Source organism: Cyclopterus lumpus, chromosome 19 (genome assembly GCF_009769545.1).
Source record: "Cyclopterus lumpus isolate fCycLum1 chromosome 19, fCycLum1.pri, whole genome shotgun sequence".
Classification (NCBI taxonomy): Eukaryota; Metazoa; Chordata; class Actinopteri; order Perciformes; family Cyclopteridae; genus Cyclopterus; species Cyclopterus lumpus.
The window spans coordinates 16,770,165-16,790,226 of NC_046984.1; the positions used below are offsets into that span (position 1 = coordinate 16,770,165).

A 20,062-nucleotide genomic window follows, 5' to 3' on the forward strand; every position below is an offset into this window, starting at 1 on the left:
TATAAACTTTATTAAGCTAAAAAAAATAATATCCAAACAGTCGTTGGAAAAATACCCTGTAAATAAATAGTGCAAACAATGACACTGACAACACAAAACACATGACAAGGTTACACACACTAGTTTTTTACATTGCATCCCATTCAGCATGACTCATTGCACTGTGAGCAGACACTCACACACTGTTACTGTCACCTCACAAAGTCCTCATGCAAAGCCACAGCTTCCTGGAATGGACCGAAGGAGAGAAGTGGAACCCGCTCAGGCCCTCGGTCATATTGTTTGTTTGTTTGTTTGTTTGTTTTTTAAATCAAAAGTCACATCACGGTTCGCAGTCTTTCCCTTTTGCCGTCGGAGAGCCGTCGGGCCCGGAGAGCTTCTCCACAGGTGCCGCCGCAGCTTTCACCGACACGCAGGCCGACTTCTCTCGTTTCTTCTGCTTCATCCTGCGGTTCTGAAACCAGATCTTCACCTGCGTCTCGTTGAGCTCCAGGCTGGCGGCGACCTCCACCCTCCTGCCCCGCGTCAGGTACTTGTTGAAGTGGAACTCTTTCTCCAGCTCCGTCAGCTGCTTGGTGGTGAAGTTGGTGCGGATCACGTTGTGCTGGCCGGGAATCCCGAACTCCGACAGGACGGCTGTGTGGAAGAGGAATGGATGAATGAGTGGGTGATGGAGAAAGAAAACGAACGTCATGGAGCTGAAGCATGGCCTTAAGGTGTGAATGAAACATGTGACAAGGAATAGAAAAACATTAGTTGCCAAATAGAAATTTTTTTAGATCCATTTTGGCATCTTTGAATCTCCTGAATTGTGCTTTTACGCAGTTTTACGCACCGTGCGTCAAAGGTCTCGAGGGTTCTCTGAATATCACTTAATTCCCGTGAATCTGTCTCAGGGTGAACATACCTGTTTTAGGTGGGTTCCTCTTCACTTTCATCCAGTCGAATGTTTTAGAAGTTTCCTCCACGTGCTCCAAATCCTTGTCCTTGCTTTGGAGCGGCAGCCTCGTGTAAACACTGTCTGGGTATTCTGGCTGCCTCTGATCCCCGTTTCCAAAATGTATAAACTGGCCGCCCGTTGCAGCTCCGGGCCCGCAGCTGTCCCCGGTGTAAGGAGCCATGTTGGATCCGACGGGTGAGACCTGCGCGTGAACGAAGCTCCGGTCCTGCTCGGGCGCGAGGCCGTACTGGTGGTGTCCGTACTCCAGCGGCGACGCGTACATGGAGTTCCCCGGCGTGGCGAACTGCAGATCCAGGCTGACGTGCGTCTGGTGGTGCAGAGGGATGCTCGGGGTCTGGTGTGGCGCAGGAGTCGCGGCGACTAAGCGCCCGTCCGTTGCGTAACTATCACTTGTTGCGCACGAGTTGGCCGACACGTATCCGTGGTTCAAACTGTGGTATCCGGCCTTGGCACTGAACATATTCGCTCCCCGGTTGCACACGGGGTAGTCTAAGTAGGAGTTCATCCTGGACTCGGGGCCTTTTTGTTTGTTCACGACTGATCGAGACCGAGCAGTCATTAATCGGTGCTCCCTTTTGCCCTAACCTTCTAGGTAGTATGTCAAAGCTGTAAAACTGCCTTCCACCCTCATATCACCTTCCCGACACACCACGTGACCCGCTAAACGCCAATGGCAAAGGTCCCGCAGCACTCTGTCAAGTCTGCGGGCTCGTCCATCAAACGGCGAGCATTTACATGACAAACGCTTCAATCAAGCGCGCTCATCCATCTGATAAGGACACACACACACCGGGGCGGACTGCGGCGTCACGAGGGCTGCAAATGGCAAACTATTGCAATAACACGGTCATAATAATGTGCATTATGAAGGCGTTATAGCCTTAAAGAAAACAGGAGTGGTTGTTATTGTCTCGAAGATGTCACAAGTCAGTTAACAGTATGAATTGTTATTTCTTTAACCAGACATGCTGCCACTAAAGGCGTGCACAAGTAATAATACACAATAAAAAAAGTCTATTTTTTCATATCCTTTTGTCATTATATTGCCTATAAGTTTTAGCTGATAATAAATATATATATATATATATATATATATATATATATATTATGTTGCGCTGTAAATGTAAAGTTTGATAAAGAAAATGCTGACATTTAAAAACAACTGGCTGTAAATGTCTCACAACATTTTTTTTTTTTTTTTCTTCAGCCTCTCGAACAACGAGTCCTGCAGGCAGACCGAGTCCAAATCCGCCTCCGTGGACTCTGGTGATCCATCACGCGCTCCTTTTTACAGACTGGCAGCTTGTGTGGCCCACTTCAACCATAAAAAAAAAAAAAAAGAACAAAAGACACGTTGAAGAACCACATAAGCCTCGCTTCTTTTTTAACGACTATAATGTGATATCTTCCCCCAAAACGTCCACACTCACTCCTTAAGGGCTGTGTGATTAAGTTGGAGTTAATGGGATGTTATAGGCCTCAAGTGCGTTAAGCTCGTGGCTTGTTGTGGTTCTGAGAGTATTTAGAGTCTGGTGAAATCTCAACACATTGCGTTTATTTATGGAGCTGACATTTAATTTAAACATGTTAAGAGGCCCATGCGTCAAAGTTAACACAACGTTGTGTATAAATGATGTTGAATAAACGTGTGTAAATACAAATAAATAGGAATCCGAGACTAATATTTCGATGACTTAGTCCAATAAATAAATAATATAAACACATGCATCAAGACAAGGCTTCTTCTATAGATATTAAAGGGGGCGTTATTTGGTGGAGGGTCGAGGAATTCGCGTGTTTCTGCTACAGATGAGTCAGTTTGGGAGCTCGCATGATTCTGTCCCGCGTGCAGTTCGACGGTGGGAAATACGACCCGTTGAGAGCCGCGTTCGGGTCGGGTGCGCGCGCGTCGTAGCGCACGTTGAACTGCGGCGGGTCGTGCGCGAAGCCCGCAGCCGGGTATTTGGAGTATTCTTCCGGGTACGCCGGCTGCTGGGCCTTGAGAGGAGAGGAGGCCGGCTGGAACCCCCCGGACAGATGGACATAACCCAGGCTCGACAGAGTGGGGCTGCCCGGGGCGGAGGGGGAGGACGGGGGTGAGGAGGACCCGGTGGTGGTGGCGCTGGTGGGGGGCGCCTGCACCCTCTCGTCCTTCTTCTGCTTCATCCTCCGGTTCTGGAACCAGATCTTGATCTGCCTCTCGTGCAGGTTGAGCAGACCCGCCATCTCCACGCGCCGCTGTTTGCACAGGTAGCGGCTGAAGTGGAACTCCTTCTCCAGCTCCACCAGTTGCGCGCTCGTGTACGCGGTGCGCGTCCTCTTGGAGGCCGGGGTCGCGCTCGGGCACATCTCGTTGACGGCGCAGCAGTCTGTGGAAAGATGGGATGACGTCACGATCATGGTCTCTGCGGAGGCTCAGTTTTCTGTTTTATTATTTAATGGACTCAGACAACCTTGTATAAATAAAGGTGAAAGTGATGCATAAATAAACAAACAAATCCAACAACAACATGGCGAGAGAGGAAAGGAAAAGACAGAAAGAAAACAAGACCACACACAGCTGTTTTCTTAAATTAAATCAGGGGTTCCACAGAGATTGGGGGAGAATGGGGACCACATTTTAAAAATGGCGTCCAAGAACTCAGCTGCCTTGTTGTGCTAAAGTATGTTAGTATAATACTGTAGACAGACAGGTGTTGTTGTTTCTTTAATAAAGATTCAAAGGTACAGATTGTAAACGCAAACACGTGAATAATATTTTAAAAACAACCACAACAAAAAACTTGATTTAAAGGTCCAGATTATTATCAGGCCTTATACACACATATGAGTTATATGAAGGGAAGCTTTCTTGTTTTTACTCTATAAATAACAACAACAAATAGTCTTTCTGTTAACTCTTAAGTCAATGTGTATATATTGTCTCAATAATTTATGTTATTTTATTTAAAACCATATAATTAAATACAAATATATATTTTAAAAGTCGTTTTTATTCTAAATAAAAAAAGATGGGAGCCTAGCTGTGGCTTCATTAAAAGCCAGCTGAGAGTTTGAACCTGAAAAGGAGAAGCTCGTGAACTCGAGTCCTCCAATAGGAGCTCCTTAAAGGGGGACGTGGACGAACAGGCCTCGTGACGTCATACAGACCTGCGACCCTCCTGCCGTGTTTCTGGTTCGCCGGCCTGGACTCTTTCATCCAGGGGAAGACCTTCTTGCTCGTAGGGAACCTGGCGCTGTGCTGCTTTGACCTCCGGGGGAACGCGACGAACCCGCCGACATCCTCCAGAGACTCGAAGAAGAAGTCCTGGTGCTGGGCGCGTCGTGGCGCACCGGGTTTCTGCATCTCCATTAGACCGGCACCGGGGCCCCCTTTGACCTTCTGGCGGAGCGCTGGCAGCCGAGTGTCACATGGCAGGTTTCCAGAGAGCCCTGCAGCTTCTGGCCTGAGAGGATCCAGGAAAGGGAAAGAGGGGGGGGGGGGCAGAATCAGGGAGGAGACCACATGATCCATCTTATCAACTCAATAGTATGCTGACATTAATAGCGAGCCTGTCCATGGCCTGACAGGCCACGGGAACACGAGAGAGTCTGGTGGAAATAAACCTTCTGGAAGGAAAAACACCACAAACCAACAGGAGGCTTTTTTTTGTAGAATATGTGCAGAAATAAAAGAAATAATTAAACAATGAATGTGTTCACTGTCCCACAACAAGGCTCATTGTCTTTTTCATTGTGTGGTGAAAGCGGGCCCAAAAAAAACACAACAAAAATGATTATTAAACGAGGTTTTTTCTTATTGTTTTTTATCTATAAAAAACAAAAAGAATACGAAATTAATACACAATGGGAATAAAAGACAAATGGCACAACAGTAACACTAATTGCACAAACACACAAACACAAATAGGCCCATAAATGGAAAAATACATTAAATATAATTATACAAGTAAAATACATTGTCTTTTCGTTGTGTGTTTACTGAAATCTCCTTAATGGGGCTACATTAAGGCCGTGGCTGTTCATAAATAACAGCCCTCGTGTCGGGTAATGGATGCTCCTTGTCTGCAACATTTTCAAGGGGAGGGGGGGTGGAAAAAAAATTAAATGTTATAACACAATATGCTGAAAAAAATCATCCATCTCCATCAAACACCGAATAAAACAGAAATCCATTGTGCAGATTTTTTTTTTTTTCTGCCCCCAATTGAAAGGCGATTTTTAAGAGAAGAAAAAAAACAACAACAACATCATCATCTTAATTGAATTGAATCCAACGCAACAGAATTATGACGCAGCAGGGTTTGTTGTTGTTTGTTTGTTTTGTTTGTTTTTTAAGAGCCGCTCGCGGAGAGGATAAAGTCTGGAGGCATGCAGCTTTCTGAACTCTGGGTGAACCGCGGCTGGAGTCGGGCTCGTAAATCATAAAGACACGCAAGCAGCGCGCGCCTCACCGTCCACAGCCCCACATCCATCCACGGCAACCAGCCCCACGCGCACACACACACACACGCACACACACGCACCGGCTTCCTCTCACCTTTCCTTCTCTTTCTCTTTTCTTTTATTTTTATAGAAATAAAAATCCCCGGCGGAGAAAAAGAAAGCGTCTCTCCGTTTCGATGATATGACGTGGCTTCGCGTGCCAGTGGGGTGAAGCCGAGTGGACCGTGTTTCTGCAGCTCACACCGCCCTGCACACAGCGCACAATGTCAGCCTGTGTGTGAGTGTGTGTGTGTGTGTGTGTGTGAGTGTGTGTGTGTGTGTGTGTGAGTGTGTGTCTGGGGGTTGGGGGGACCTTTCTGCTGATCATGCAAGCTCAGTTTCATAAGGAAATAGCCGTATACATGTATATATATATATATATATATATATATATATATATATATATATATATATATTTATATACGTGTGTGTGTGTGTGTGTGTGTGTCTATCTTTGTGGCTATTAGAGCTGCATGAAGAGAGACTCAAGGCTGGAAAAAGCTGAATACATTAGTGGATGTAGAGGAGAGTGGTTAAGAAGAGCCTCCCTCCACCATTGGCATGCATTAAAATACCCCCCCCCCCCCCCCTCTCAAAACAAAGTTGCCTTTTCACACTGATATATGAACACACACACACACAAGCTCTCAAACATCCCCTTGAGGGCCGATGACATGCAGAGGGGCCACAAATAACTCGTTTTCAATCTATTGTTGTTGTTGTTGTTGTTGTTGTTTGTTTTCACGATGCATACAAAGTGCATTGTGTCAAATTAGATTATTGTTGTCGTTATCATTATTATTACTTGTATTATTACTCTGCGTCCATTAAAGAGAGAGGGGTCTCGTAACGAGGCCTCGGTTCGGTTTCCGGCCGTCGGGCCGCGGCGGTGCATCGATCGGCGGCCCCTTTGATGTTGGGGGCTCGATCGCTTTGATTGGCTCTGAAAGGTAATATTTAACCGCGTGGCGTTAATTAATGCAAATGAGCCCCTTTGATCTCTGAGCCGTGAGTGCCCCCCCCCCCCCCCCCCCCCCCCCCCCCACACACACACACACACAAAATGCTGCAGAGTGAGACAGCTGCTGTTATTCAGTCCCATTTTTAAAGATGTCCTCAAACGTGCGTGCAGTCGCCAGTTTATTAGGTACACGTGGATAATAGCTCTTAAATGGTCCACTTGCTGGACATCTTTCAGGAGCTTTCAGCCACATCTTCTGGTTTTTATGGCTTCCCCGGTTATCATTGGAGTAAACATGACCACTCTGCTATATAACTCCATGATGAAGACCATAAGAAAGGGGCCTGAAAGCTCTGGGAATTTCCTTCTTTTTTTGGTCAAACATCTTCTGCGAAGCTGTTTCTAATATTGTGTGCTTCCCACTCATTAATAAATATACACTGGTGTCCCTTATAAACTGGCAATACTTTAGAAAGTATTACTCAAGTATAACGTTGACATATTTGTACTTCACTTGAGTATTTCCATTACAGCTCAGAGGGAAGTATTGTACTTCTTACTCCATTTAAAATACACATATATGATATAATGCAGTAAAGTAATAAGATGTGTCTAAACATTGAGGAGCTGCAGAATTAAAATATATTTGTTGTCCTGATAAAAAACAGAATATAATGTCATGCTCAAATGAAAGCATATTATATGCTTCATGCGTCCTTTTGAATTCATCACTTTTCCATTGTAATGGAGTACTTTTAGGCTTTAGTATCTGTACGTTTACTGAAGTAAAGGATCTGAATACCTCCTCCGGCACTGCGTCTGCGTGCCATAACTCTCTCTGATGGCCCACACAGTGCTATAAAAAGAGCCATAAGAATACAAAGGAAATCAGCAATGAGTGCGCTGTCTTAAAAAAGAAAAAAAGTCTAAATGGTCCTGTGATATACGAGGCAGCCAGCGAAGAGGAGGAGGAGGAGGAGGAGGAAGAAGGCGCGATAAGTCTGTGTACAGTATAAATATAAATTCATGTGTGATCCCCGTGGCCTGCGGGGGCTGACAGTTATTATTCAGATGTGACAACAATCCCTGAGCTGCACTTAACATCCCATCTTCATCACCACGGCGATAGCTGCGCACTCTTCAGACTGCCTGTCTGATCTGTGATGGACATGTGCACCCCCCCACCCTCTTCCTCACCCCTCCTTCACCTCCTCCACCTCCTCCTCCATCCATCCATCCATCCATCCATTCAGTGCATGCTGACAAACCTTCTCTTGTCAATTAGCTGCAGGAACCACGAGGAGGCGGATTGATGCCTCTGAATTAATTCAAATGCAGTTGATTCAACTTCCCACGTGGCAGCATGAGCAATAAAGCAAATTAAAACATAAATAGATATAATTAAAATAGAGTTTGAAAATAGGTTTTAAGTGGGGAAAGAAAGGCAAAGTGTAGATGTTTTCAGCTAATTAAGGGAATTAAAATAAAGTTGTCACATCAGAGAAAACATTCCAGCTTTAAGTCTCCAGGTCAGGCCTCTCACGCTTTACTTTATTTATCAGCGGTGTATAAACCTTTAATAAATGCTTTATTACACTCTGCAATGCATAAGTGGGTATTCATTCATTTTTCAACTGTAAGTGGAAGCTGGTATAAACATATAATTAATGATAATACAGTGAAGTGGAGTTATAACAGAAGTTAATTTGTAACTACTGCCCATTAATAAACACTTAAACTGTCATTATATCTGTTTACAACCACATGTTAGTGTGTTATAAACCATTTATTAACTGTTTACATCTTATAAATGTCTACTATTCTCGCAACACCTATTCTTGTTTTTGCATTTATAAGTAGCTTGTACAACATATATTATAATACTGCCCATTAATAAACACTTAAACTGTCATTAAATCTGTTTACGACCACATTTTAGTGTTATAAAACATTTATGAACTAATCGTGTTCGACTTGTAAATGCTTACAGCAAGATGTGATTAGTCCCTTAACACAAGACTTTATTTAGCATTTATAACCAGTTTATACACATTTAACAAATGCTTTATAACACATTGTAATGTAAACATTGTGTATTAATGAATTTGCCAGCTGCTGTAAGTGGAAGCTTTTGTATAATTATAGTAAAGCACAGTAGTGGTAGGAGAATCTGTAATAAACACTTAAACTGTCATTATGTCTGTTCACAACCAATTAAAAAACATTTGCTAACTATTTGTTTACAGCTTATAAAATGCCTAAAAGTGTGACCCCGATGTGATTATTCCCCCAAACCAAATACAAACTCTTCAGCACGGTAATAAACATCTTGAGGGAACTTACTTTTCTCTTCGGGCCTCATCTTCCCGTCAGCGCGGCGTCCGGTCTGCCGTTGGAGCTGCTTGTCGAGGTCCTCCTCGCGTTTCCCCTGCAAAGTAAAACTCCTCCTCGAACACGCGGGCGGTGAAAAGAAGATAAACGATGTGCCGAACAATGCCCCCTCTTTGAACGGCCTCTCTGCAACTTCCACAGATGTCATATTCTGCAGCAATGTGCAGCTAAAAAGAGAGAAAAAGGGGGAAAACCCCCGAGAACATGCAGACGCTGGTCTGGAGGCCTGCAGCCCTGTGCGTGGACACTCACAAAAAAAAAGCATTTTAAACACACAAAACCTCCAACATGTGGCTTTATTTACCATGAAATATACATTCTGAGAACCGAGTAGCTCTGGTGTGTCTTCCTCCACGAGGTGAAGGGTCATCACCTAAATACTCCACAGGACGCGAATTTGTAGCTGCTTCTATATTTACACAAATGTCCAAATATTTAAAGCAACTCATGTTCAGAAACGCAGAGCTTTTACTTTTTAGACCTGATCTTTCTTCAAACTGTACCTTTTTCCAATAACTCCTCTTCTACGTTACTATTAACTGTATTAATGGTTAATAAAGCATCACGTTTTGGGTTGCCAGGTTGTGAAAAGTACAGTTGGCTGGTGTTTGGTGTTAATGCAGTAAACATTTTATCTCTTTATAAATGCTGTGTGGTTTATTACTTTCTAAGAATCCATCATAAATGTTGATAAGTTATTAATAAATGGGTTTAATTAACCAAGTGTGCAGTTTTAAATGTTAATAAAGTGGATTAATTCCCCAAATCTGAAGTTGTAACCTTCCAAACCAAAAGTTGTTATTATTGATGTCTTAGTTTATGATTAATTAACCATTAATAAAGTAATAAAGTAGAACTAAAAGCACTCACAGTGGTGGAAGAAGTACTCCAATGCATTACTCGAGCAAAAGTACAAATACCACAATTCAAAAATACTTAAATATAAGTAAAGGTTCTGATTCCAAAATCTTCCTCAGGTTGAAGTAATAATACTGCGAGTATCAAAAGTAAAAAGTATTCTATTTGTTTAGCAGAAGAAGTGCTAAACAAAGTGAAGTGATTATTGTTGTTATGGTGGAGCTTGAAGTGAAGTGTGTAGTCCAGTGGTTCCCAACCTGTGGGTCGGGCCCCTCAAAAGGGTCACCAGATGAATCTGAGGGGTCACGAGACGACGGGAGAGAAGAAGAAGAAGAAGAAGAAGAAGAAATAAGTTCTGTCTTTAGAGTCTTTTCTCCGATCGTTTGCTGTTTTTTGGTGAAATATTGAATAAGTTTCCCTCTTTGGGCCTCAGACGTTTATTTAATGGAACAACCCGAGAAGTCCGGGAGGAAAACGTCCCTTTGGTGCAACCTAGCGACGCTGTCGTGAGCCCAAAAGGTTATTGGGAACCACTCGTTTACTCTTTAAACTTTAATGCATTATGAGCTTTATCCTATAAGAGGAAACACGTAACACAACATGGCTTTCCAGAGTCATAAAGTGAGAAGAACGTCATCGGCCTCGACAACAACAAAGAGAGTTTCCCTGTCGGCTCCAAGTGTGCAGCCTTTAGAAAGGTGGCTTCCTCCCACTCAGCCGGAAGAGACCAGTAAACACGCTCAGGGGGTCACTGGTTTCTCTCTGAGGCCCGCGCGCGAGAGGGCAGAGCAGGAGAAACCCATCCATCATCGGCCTTGTCGGTCTGAGGCGCCCTCTGCTGGCAGAACGTCTGCAACACACACACACACACACACGCACACACACACTTTGCCAGATGTTCCACATCCATGACACGAGCAACTGGCCAAACCCCAAGAAGAAGGGAGAAAGAAAAGGGGACATTTGTTTCTTGTTGTACATCATTATGACTAAATTAGCACGTTGAATGCCACGTGAGAGGCGCTGGATTTAAAATGGTTTCTTCACATTGACTCACATATGTATATTATTCCAAAATACACACATTTCTATTTATTTAGCCGTGATTTTGAAGCAGGTTTTGTCGATTTAGCATTTGTGTGTAAACGAGTTGAAGATGTTGAATTAAAAAAACACATAAAATAGTGCTTGTTGTGTGGCTTTTTATTTCCCATGCACATCTCGCACTACTTTCTCTTACTTTTACTAGCAAAGCAGACAGACCACCCTCCCCCCCCCCAAAAAAAGAAGAAAAAGAAACTAATCTGTCAAATTTACGCACATTGTTTGCAGTGATTTTTTTTTTTTAAATCATCGCCACCAAAAAAAAAACCCACAAAATATAGTTGTTTTTTTAAATATAAAAAATATATAAAATATAAATATAGATTTTTTAAAATGATATTCTTCTCTCATGTGCCTAACACTGAGAGGTGTATATGTTTCCTCTCCATCGTGACAGTGCAGTCTGCAGCAGCAGCAGTTCCTCCTCCTGACGCATCTGCGGCTGCAGTCAAAGCGTCTGCTGACCCCGCGATGATCCCCTTCCCCATGAATTATGCATGAGATCCGGGGTACAGATTACCCCTATCAATATGCAATACTCATTACGCTGGCTAAATTGCCACTTAATAGTTATGAATATGTGGGAAATGTCTGGGACCCATATAGCACTGGTTTTAACTTTATCTTTTTTTTTCTTCTTCTTCTTCTTCATTTTTATACCTGCAAAATGAGTTTGAAAAGACTTTGAAAAAATATTGCATTTGGTTTCCCGGAGATAATGTCTTTAATGTTTGACTCGACGCATGCGAGGCCACGTGTGTAGCCCGGAGACGTGTCTCTATGGCGCAGCCAGCAGCTCCGGGTTGTCCGAAGCTTCACCTTTTGGCCGCTCGGTGACTCCGCACTTTGGGGACGAATCACTCCGCTCAAGTTCGCTGCGTGTCAAGCTGCATGAAAAGCCTTTTTTTTTTACAACCAAAACATTTGTAGACATTTAAGCACTTCTTCTTATTTTTCTTGAATATATATATATATATATACGAGAAAAGTTGCTGAGCAGAAATAAAGGCCTTTTATTTTTAATATTTATTTCTTTGTTTGGTGTTTAGCAAAACATTGTAAAATAGTGTAAAATAATTAGAGTTTTCTGCGGGTAGAAATGTGGGAAAGAAATGTGGCTTTTATCTCAAATTGTAGTTTAAAAAAATAAAAAATGACAACCACAGTTTTTTGTTTTTTTTTAAAAATCTCACATTTTTTAAATAAAATTATTGCAGACACAATATTAGTTTTTTTTAACTAGAACTATTTTTATTTTGTGTATGTTCCAGAAGCTTAAGCTAACTGAATATAACTGGACATCCCTTGCTTCCCCAGCCTTTCCAGTCCCATCCACTCAGTTAAGCCGTCACTTTCATTCAAGGTTGTGAATTATATAGTACATTGTCTACTCCCCAAAACCATAAAACCAACTTTATGGACCTCACGTGACTTTCCTTCAGTCTGTAAGTAATATAGGCCTATACAATCTTTGGTCAGGGGGACCTTCAGCCTGCCCTATATCCCCATAAGCTAAAGACAACTCTTTCTGTGGGGATTTTATCACCAACATATTTACCCAAATGGCCCAAACACGCGCGTCTCGCCGAGGAGGTAAGTTTGGAAAAAGTTTTGTTGTTGTTGTTGTTGTTGTTTCTCTCTCTGTCGCTTTATCTCTGCTGCTGCTGCACACAGCAAAACAACAATATATATATATATGTTGTCCACGTGACACATTTTTAAATATATATATATAATTGTGAAGTGAATCTTTAAGTGAGTTTAATTCTGCCAAACAGAGCTGCTTTCTTCCCACTGATGACAACAAGTCCAGACCCGTTCAGAGCAATTGAGAGAAACTTTTAATTTTTTTTTTTTTCAAGCGCTATGAGTTCACTTTACAAATACAAAAAAAAAAAAAAAAAAAAGCTTATTGGCGACAAAAAGCTCACATCACTGCCTATAACCACAGAATAAACCGTTTTTTGCACTAAAAATTCATCACATTGACAGGTCGAGTACACTTTTGCATTGCTCATAATTATTCTAAACAATATTATTAATAACAATAATAATAACAGTTGCACAAAATATCCTAAATGCTACACATTTTGCTTTTTGGACTTTAATGGATCTGGCCACAAGATAACCATAAAAAAGAGCCGTAAAACTGACACTAAAGCGCGTTGAATGGCCCCGGGGTACATTCGGCTTACATTCAATGAAGAGCAGCATATGGTTTGGAAACTTGTTGGTTTTTTTTGTTGTTTTTTGTTGTTTTTTAACTGTACAATGAATTTTACTCCTGTTAGACCGTTAAAGAAGTCACAATAAAGAGCTCAAGTTGAAACACCTTCACGAAAGAGAGATAGAGAGAGAGAGAGGAAGAGGAAGAGGAAGAGAGAGAGCAAAAAAAAAAAAGCATGGACAATTAATACCCCCAATAATATGTACATCTTGTTTTCCCAATAGGACATCTATAGTTATCATAGCACAACGACAGGGAACTAAAAATGGACCACAGAATACTCGTTTCTCTATCACAATAACATGCTGGAAGGTGCTGCGCTTTACAGTACTCATGGATTATTTTTTTTTTATTATTATTTTTAATTATTATTATTATTTTTTACTCTCCCTCCCCCACCCCCCACCCCTTACCCCCCCAAACCCCACCCAAAAAGAAAAAAAGAAAAAGAAAAGAAACAAAGTTATTCAGTTGTGGAAGGCGCTGCCTCCGGTCACGAGACTCATGCTTTTCAGCTTATTGTCCTTCTTCCACTTCATCCTGCGGTTCTGAAACCATATTTTGATCTGTCTTTCGGAGAGGCACAGCGCGTGGGCTATCTCTATCCTCCGCCGCCGGGTGAGGTACCTATTGAAGTGGAACTCTTTCTCCAGCTCTAGCGTCTGGTACCGGGTGTACGCGGTTCGGGCCCTTTTCCCATCCGGTCCAGTCATATCTACACACGAGTTGTGTTGTTGTTTTTAACAGAAAAGCCAGGGGAAAAAATTAGCAACTGCACTGAACAACAACAACAAGAACAAGAATAAGAGGTTTGCACTATATAGCTTCACTTTATATATATATATATAGATAGCGCGAGGATGCACAGATGAAGAGGGGGTGGGGGGGGGGGGGGGTCACAGCATGGAGGATGCAGGAGGAAGCATGCGACACACAACAAACACACACACGGTTCTTTCTCATCTCAAACTCAAAACGACACAAAACAACCACAAGCTCTCATCTCTCTCTCCTTTTCTCTCTCTTTTTCTCTCTCTTTTTCTTTCTCTGTCGGGCTCCAGCGGCATCTGAACCCGAACCCAAACCCACTGGCCCCCTTTCTCTTTTCTCCCCCCCCCCCCTCATCCAAACCGCGCTGCTCACTCATGCAAACACTTGACAGATTTATGACACGCCGGCCAGCGTGACATCCGTCCAAACTAAATATTATTAGAGGTTGTGAATATACCATGGCTTATGTGCAGCTTCCGCATCCACGGGAATATTTGTGGCGATTGGCAATCATTTGATGAAGGGGTGGAGGAGGTGGCGTTGGGATCCTGGTGGTGCTGCTGCTGCTGCGCCCGTGGTGCCGAGCTGGAGCCGCCGCTGCCGTGTGCGCCCTCCTCGGTCTCGGAGGCGCCGGTTGCGTCCTCTATCTCCGTGAAATGCGCGCCGTTGCCGTTGCCGTTGCCGCCGACACTGCCGTTGTTGTTGTTGTTGTTTTTGTTGAGATTGTTGCCGCTCGAGGTCGAGCTCCGGTCAGAGGGAGGAGAGGGGCTCTTTACTTCCAGCGGCTCGTGGCTGGCCGTGGCGCACGACGGCGGCGCCGGGTCCGGAGACGCGAGCGAGCAGTTGGGCGTCTGTCGGTACCGGGCGTCCGGAGCGAATCCCCGGGCGTCCTCCCTCACCGCCCCGAAGTGGCCGCCGTTGTTGGAGCGGTTCACCGTAAGGTCCATGCCATTGTAGTTGTAGCCGAAAGACCCGGAGTGCATGGTGCCAGGGTCTCTGAAGGAGCCGCTCACAGCGCCGTTAGTCCCATAATTTAGTAACTGATAGTCGGAGCCATTTGGATAGCGCCCCGAGAACGAGTTTACAAAGTAAGAGCTCATTTGCTTGGATTTTTAAAGCCTCGATTTGTAGATCTTTGTCGCTATAATCCTGTGTGCTTGCACGATTTATGGACGCAATCATGAATTATAAGCAATGAAGCCCCTACTGTACTTTGCCAGGTATGCGGCCAAATATGGGAGAGCGTTCCGGAATCACGTGCCTTTGTTGACCAGTCGTAAATCCTCACTGATGACTTCAAGAGGTAATTCATGCTCCATGGTTACAAATGATGACGAAATAATGGTCGTTAGGCTCCAGTCAATGGTGCCTCCCCGCTGCGCCTGCGAGAGCGCGCGCGCGCGGGCAGAGAGCGCCATCTTGCGGACGGTGGCGGTATCGCTCCGCCGGGGTAACGGAGCCGTCGCCCCCCCCCCAACCCCACCGAAGCCATCCATCATTTTATGTAACGCGCTGATAATACAGGCCACAAAAAGAAGGGCTCAGGTACCAGAGACGTGTCCAGCTTCACGCGCACAGTGTCAAACTGGAAATCATTTTAATCGTTTTTATGTGCACGTTTAAGGCTTATTTTATAGTTTTATTGTGACTTCAAAAGCAGCCCCTTATAATGATAACGCTTATAATAATGAGAATAATAAGCCCCCCCCCCCCTCATTCGAGCACAAATGACGCCACAAGATCTTCCAGTATACATCCAAAAAAAAGCCTTTATTTTTCTATGTACAATTTCCTAAACAAAAATATTGCACACGATATATATCCAGATGGTGAACAACAATAAATAACATGTAACATGTGTGGTCTGTACAGATGTCAGTGTGTCGATGGCACACAGACAACAGCGAGGAGAAGCACCAACACCACGAGATGTAGAAGAGGAACACGATAAGAAACTCAGGAGGCCTTTTTACGAGGATGAGGTAACCACATTGTCCAAAAAACTAAACACGGACAAAATTATGTACATTCTGGCGGATTTTTTTTTTTTTTTTTTTTGCATAGTCCCCTAAATAAAGACACGAGCACGAGGACAGACAAGAGGAGGACCTGTGTTCACCCAATGCGGACATGACCACCGTGCACTGACATACAGTCTATCGCTCTACACATGGGGCTCTCAGCACTTTATCTACAAAGAAATAATACATCTTTTATTTTTATTTTGGGAGTGTCACACACACACACACACACGCACACACACACATGCCTTTCCTTCAGTGTCCTTTTATTTTATTTCGTTTAGCTCTTTTTCTCCGCCTGCTCCTCCTCCTCCTCCTCGGGTGTCTTTGAGGGGTTGAGGAGCTTGTTCTCCTTTTTCCACTTCATCCTGCGGTTCTGGAACCAGATCTTGATCTGCCTCTCCGTGAGACACAGCGCGTGCGAGATCTCTATCCGGCGCCTCCTGGTCAGGTAGCGGTTGAAGTGGAACTCCTTCTCCAGCTCCAGGGTCTGGTACCGGGTGTAGGTCTGTCGGCCCCGCCGGCCACTGTTGCCAAATGGACCTGGAACAGGGAAAAAAACAAATTAAATACAAATTAATTACATTCGCGAATAATAATTTAAAATTTTCTTTTTTTTTTTGGGTCTTGAGTTAATGTCGAAAGTGTTGAGGAGGAGAAAAAAAATCTACCTGAGAGTGCACTCGAAATCTGTAGTGGTGTGTCTGAAAAATATACAATAAAGTGGGGATTCAGATGTTTGGTGTATTTCATCTCCAAATCACAGTCATAAAACATTCAATTATAATATTATATTGTGTTTAAAGTAGTACATTATGATTCAGCAATTAACTGTACTCTAGTGTGTGTATTTCTTTATTTTCTCCTGAAACATTCCTGTTACGCCAATGACACTCAATGGCAATATTCGTTTAAAAATAGTATACGTGTATTCTAAAATATCACAATATATTCTTATCATATATCTTTATTATGTTCATTATGTATGTCTCACATTATAGTGAGTTTATATTGACTTTCACGTGTTTTTTATTATAGGAAATCTCCTAAATGATGTCGTTAATGAAGGCTACAAGTGTGTCTGCGTGGTGCGTAAAAGTGCTCTCATGGTGCGTTTAATGACAGCAGGATATTGTTCTATAACACCACACTGAGGATGTACAGTCAGAGCCCCACAGTAATGAACAAAGCTCATATGACGTCTTGTCTTTTGAGATTTACTATGATTTTAATTTTTAAATGTGCATATGTAGAGGTGTGTCCCTCTAAAACTCATAAAAAAGGCCAACCCGAAGACGCCATGTGAAAGTATAAGAGCTTTAAGTTGGAGTCGGTGATGTAGGCCAAGTCTGCGTGTGTGTGTGCGTGCGTGCGTGTGTGTACGCGCGTGCGGATGTATGTGATGATGATGTCGCAGCCAAAAAGCCCCGAAGGCGCGTGGAGATCCGCGCGCGATCCAAAAATAATCTCAAACTTTTCCGGCGGTGCGATCGCGTTAATTGTTCGAATTGTTTCCGCTGATTCGACGTTAGTGAGCGAGCCTCGCGCTCGGGCTCCCTCTCCCCCTCTCTCTCTCTCTCTCTCTCTCTCTCTCCCGCAGCTGACAGGCAACTCCGCCGCGCGGCTCAGGACGCCTCACTTCATCACGCGGGGGGTGATTTCTTTCCCCCCTCCAGGCGGCGTGACAACGCGACGCGAGTGGGGACAAAAACACGTCTGCGTACTCACCGGCGGAGCAGGCGTTCATCCGCTGCATCCACGGGTAGATGAGCGTGGAGGACTTGTCGTCCAGGCTGCCGCCCATGCTGACGGGCTGCTCCGGGCACTCCGCTTTGCGCTGCTCCTGAGTGACGAACAGCGGCGGGTCGTCGCGGCTCGAGAAGGCGCACGAGCCCTCCGCGTCCTTGTAGAAAGTCCCGACGTGGTTGTAGTCGCAGGGCGCGCCGCCGCCGCCGCCGCCGCCGCCGGCCCTCCCGTAGATGGCCGCGGCCGCCGCCGCGCCCGTCTGCTGGTAGTAGGACGCCGGGTAAACCTTGTCCTGCATGTTGGCCGCTCCATATGTGGCCGCGCTGGAGTAGTGTCTTAACGGATCGGTGTATCCCGAGGAATATAACGGTATCTGACCCAGGAGAGAGTCCTGTCCTCCCGGTAGAGACACGGGAAAAGTTGAGTTTACAAAATAGGAACTCATTGGGTGGACAACGGGGTGTATATACTCCGGAGGAATATGATTTGTTGTCTTTTATAGTCCAAGTGGTTTTGCCATTACTTTATCCGAGATTTGGTTTTTGCTGAAAGGGGGGCGGGGGTGGGGGGGTTGCGAGGTGCCACTGAACACAGAGGGGAAGTGTACCATCTGATCAACCTCCGGCCAATCACCGCCGTCTGTGTTTGCACTATTGCACCCATGGGGGGGCTCTTGTTGCGCGCGGGGGTCCCCGGTGAATCGAAATGAAGCGCTCGAGCCTGTCGGTCTTTACGCACGCTCACACGCGCGCGCACACACGCGCGCGCGCACACACACACACACACACACACAGACACTGCAGACTCTCAGGAACACAAATCCACAACAAACAAACAACAACAAGCTACACGCAGAGCAACTGTTCTTGTCATAACTTTTCGTTTTATGCAAATAGAGTCCAATAAAGCAGACGGACTTCTCCCCCTCCGTCATAAACAAGCACGCGTGAACAATCCCACTCTACCTCTCGCTCTCTCTCGCGCGCGCACACACACACATATATACACACACACACACACACACACACACAATGCAAAAAGAAACAAAAAAACATCTCAATCAAATGAACACTTTGCGCATTATTTCCATTTACGCACAGATGACTGGCTCCCTCGCTCTCCTCCTCTTCCTCTAACCTTCACTCCCACCTTGTTAAATAATTTAATAACTAATAAACATATTATCAAAACACAGTCTTTCTCGTCGCAGCTGCCGCACATCCTATAATATTGAGTCATAGATTCATCCAAATCGATCCCCGATAATAAATGTTGCCGTTTCACTCTTTTGTAAAAAGGTTCCAACACGACTGAGATCCACGAAGACGCGCAGAGGGCACGCGGAAGGACACGCGCCTCCGCACAGATCATCACCTTCATCGTCATCATCGTCATCTTCACGCACCGGATAAAGTGGATTCTATAGTTCCTCATTTTAAAAACAAAAACAAAGCTCCGTGAGTATGAATATGTGGAATAAGTCTGAATCACTTATCAATAACTGCATTTATAAATAATTAAGTAGCTCAAGTCACGTTATTATAAGCTATTAGTATTGTTATTATGTTAATTAACAGTGCTATACTATTAATAGCGTGTCCCTTATGTATCAATTAAGTAGTAGTTGGTTAGTATTATTAATAACCTTCGAATGTAATGTTTGGTTCTGCAGTTAAAGCTCATTTTATAATTAATATACTAAATAATAGGATAATTATACGATTTTACTGTATTTTCTTGCAACAAAATATGTGAATTTCTTAAATGAAGTGTTATTATATATTTATTATGATTGTTTGAATTGCATAAAGACACTTTAAAAAAAAAATTGTAATTAGCTTTCTCTTTTGGGAAACGTCCCATATTAAATAACATAATAAATAAGAATAACGAAATAAGGCAAGTTATTGTTAGAATAATGTAAATGCACAACATGGAAGGAATTAGTTTATAATATATTAGCCGATATAGCAAAATGAATAATCCTGTTTCTCCGTCATTGTCAGTTTATTTATTGATTATTTATTGATACATCCGGTTAGGAATCGTTTGGATTCAAATGTGTTAACCAAAATGTCTTAATTTGGCTTCATTGTGTCAAACAGGCCGCAAACAAACAAACAAACAAACAAACAAACAAACAAACCCTCAGATCATAAAACTGAGCTGAAAGACAAAAGCACAATGTGATGTCCTCACAAGATCACGTGACCGTATATATAAACTCTTATAAATAAGATCAAGTGACCTTATATATAAACTCTTATAAATAAGATCACGTGATCTTATAAATAAGCTCTTATAAAAGTCCAACAGCACCATGAAGCGCTGCAGCGGCGCCGGAAACACAACACAACCTTCAGCTCGCTGAGTATTGACTTCGTGGTTTGTGGCAAAATCACAAATAAACCACATTTATAACAAATATTTGTCCAAAATTAAACAACATTAGATTTTGTATTTGATTTCAAAGAAATGAAGAAGCGAAACAGCTCGAGGAGGCGGCGCGTCATCCACCTGAAGAAGCGCAGACACGT

General features: G+C 43.7%; 4 protein-coding genes across 5 annotated transcripts; all 4 read right to left on the bottom strand.

The window, feature by feature from the left end:
• Positions 1–322: 322 nt before the first annotated feature.
• hoxb1b (homeobox B1b) lies at positions 323–1,466 on the bottom strand. The gene is made up of 2 exons (XM_034558804.1): positions 908–1,466; positions 323–636 (listed from the first exon to the last, which is right to left on the bottom strand). Exons 1-2 carry the CDS (start codon positions 1,464–1,466, stop codon positions 323–325), a joined length of 873 nt encoding a protein of 290 aa, XP_034414695.1.
• A 1,298-nt stretch (positions 1,467–2,764) lies between these two features.
• Positions 2,765–4,475, bottom strand: LOC117749136 (homeobox protein Hox-A3-like). Its single transcript, XM_034559357.1, has 2 exons — positions 4,112–4,475; positions 2,765–3,330 (listed from the first exon to the last, which is right to left on the bottom strand). Exons 1-2 carry the CDS (start codon positions 4,473–4,475, stop codon positions 2,765–2,767), a joined length of 930 nt encoding a protein of 309 aa, XP_034415248.1.
• An 8,979-nt stretch (positions 4,476–13,454) lies between these two features.
• On the bottom strand, positions 13,455–14,858 carry LOC117748749 (homeobox protein Hox-B5b). Its single transcript, XM_034558803.1, has 2 exons — positions 14,216–14,858; positions 13,455–13,702 (listed from the first exon to the last, which is right to left on the bottom strand). The coding sequence occupies exons 1-2, from the start codon at positions 14,856–14,858 to the stop codon at positions 13,455–13,457; spliced, it is 891 nt and encodes a 296-aa protein (XP_034414694.1).
• Positions 14,859–16,059: 1,201 nt separating this feature from the next.
• On the bottom strand, positions 16,060–17,970 carry hoxb6b (homeobox B6b). Of its 2 annotated transcripts, XM_034558813.1 has the most exons (3): positions 17,789–17,970; positions 17,508–17,749; positions 16,060–16,322 (listed from the first exon to the last, which is right to left on the bottom strand). In XM_034558813.1, exons 1-3 carry the CDS (start codon positions 17,968–17,970, stop codon positions 16,060–16,062), a joined length of 687 nt encoding a protein of 228 aa, XP_034414704.1. The 2 variants fall into 2 exon arrangements, with proteins under 2 accessions (XP_034414704.1, XP_034414702.1); XM_034558811.1 differs by having other exon boundaries at positions 17,508–17,970.
• Positions 17,971–20,062: the final 2,092 nt, after the last annotated feature.

Excerpts from the sequence above, each read along its gene's own strand:
- hoxb1b (XM_034558804.1), bottom strand. The coding sequence starts at position 1,466 with ATGAACTCCTACTTAGACTACCCCGTGTGCAACCGGGGAGCGAATATG. Across the intron at positions 637-907 it reads GAGGAACCCACCTAAAACAG|CCGTCCTGTCGGAGTTCGGG; the intron begins GTATGTTCACCC and ends TCTTCCACACAG.
- LOC117749136 (XM_034559357.1), bottom strand. The coding sequence starts at position 4,475 with ATGGATCATGTGGTCTCCTCCCTGATTCTGCCCCCCCCCCCCTCTTTC. Across the intron at positions 3,331-4,111 it reads ACACGGCAGGAGGGTCGCAG|ACTGCTGCGCCGTCAACGAG; the intron begins GTCTGTATGACG and ends ATCTTTCCACAG.
- LOC117748749 (XM_034558803.1), bottom strand. The coding sequence starts at position 14,858 with ATGAGCTCTTACTTTGTAAACTCGTTCTCGGGGCGCTATCCAAATGGC. Across the intron at positions 13,703-14,215 it reads GAAGCTGCACATAAGCCATG|ATATGACTGGACCGGATGGG; the intron begins GTATATTCACAA and ends ACTCGTGTGTAG.
- hoxb6b (XM_034558811.1), bottom strand. The coding sequence starts at position 17,970 with ATGAGTTCCTATTTTGTAAACTCAACTTTTCCCGTGTCTCTACCGGGA. Across the intron at positions 16,323-17,507 it reads GATGAACGCCTGCTCCGCCG|GTCCATTTGGCAACAGTGGC; the intron begins GTGAGTACGCAG and ends TCCCTGTTCCAG.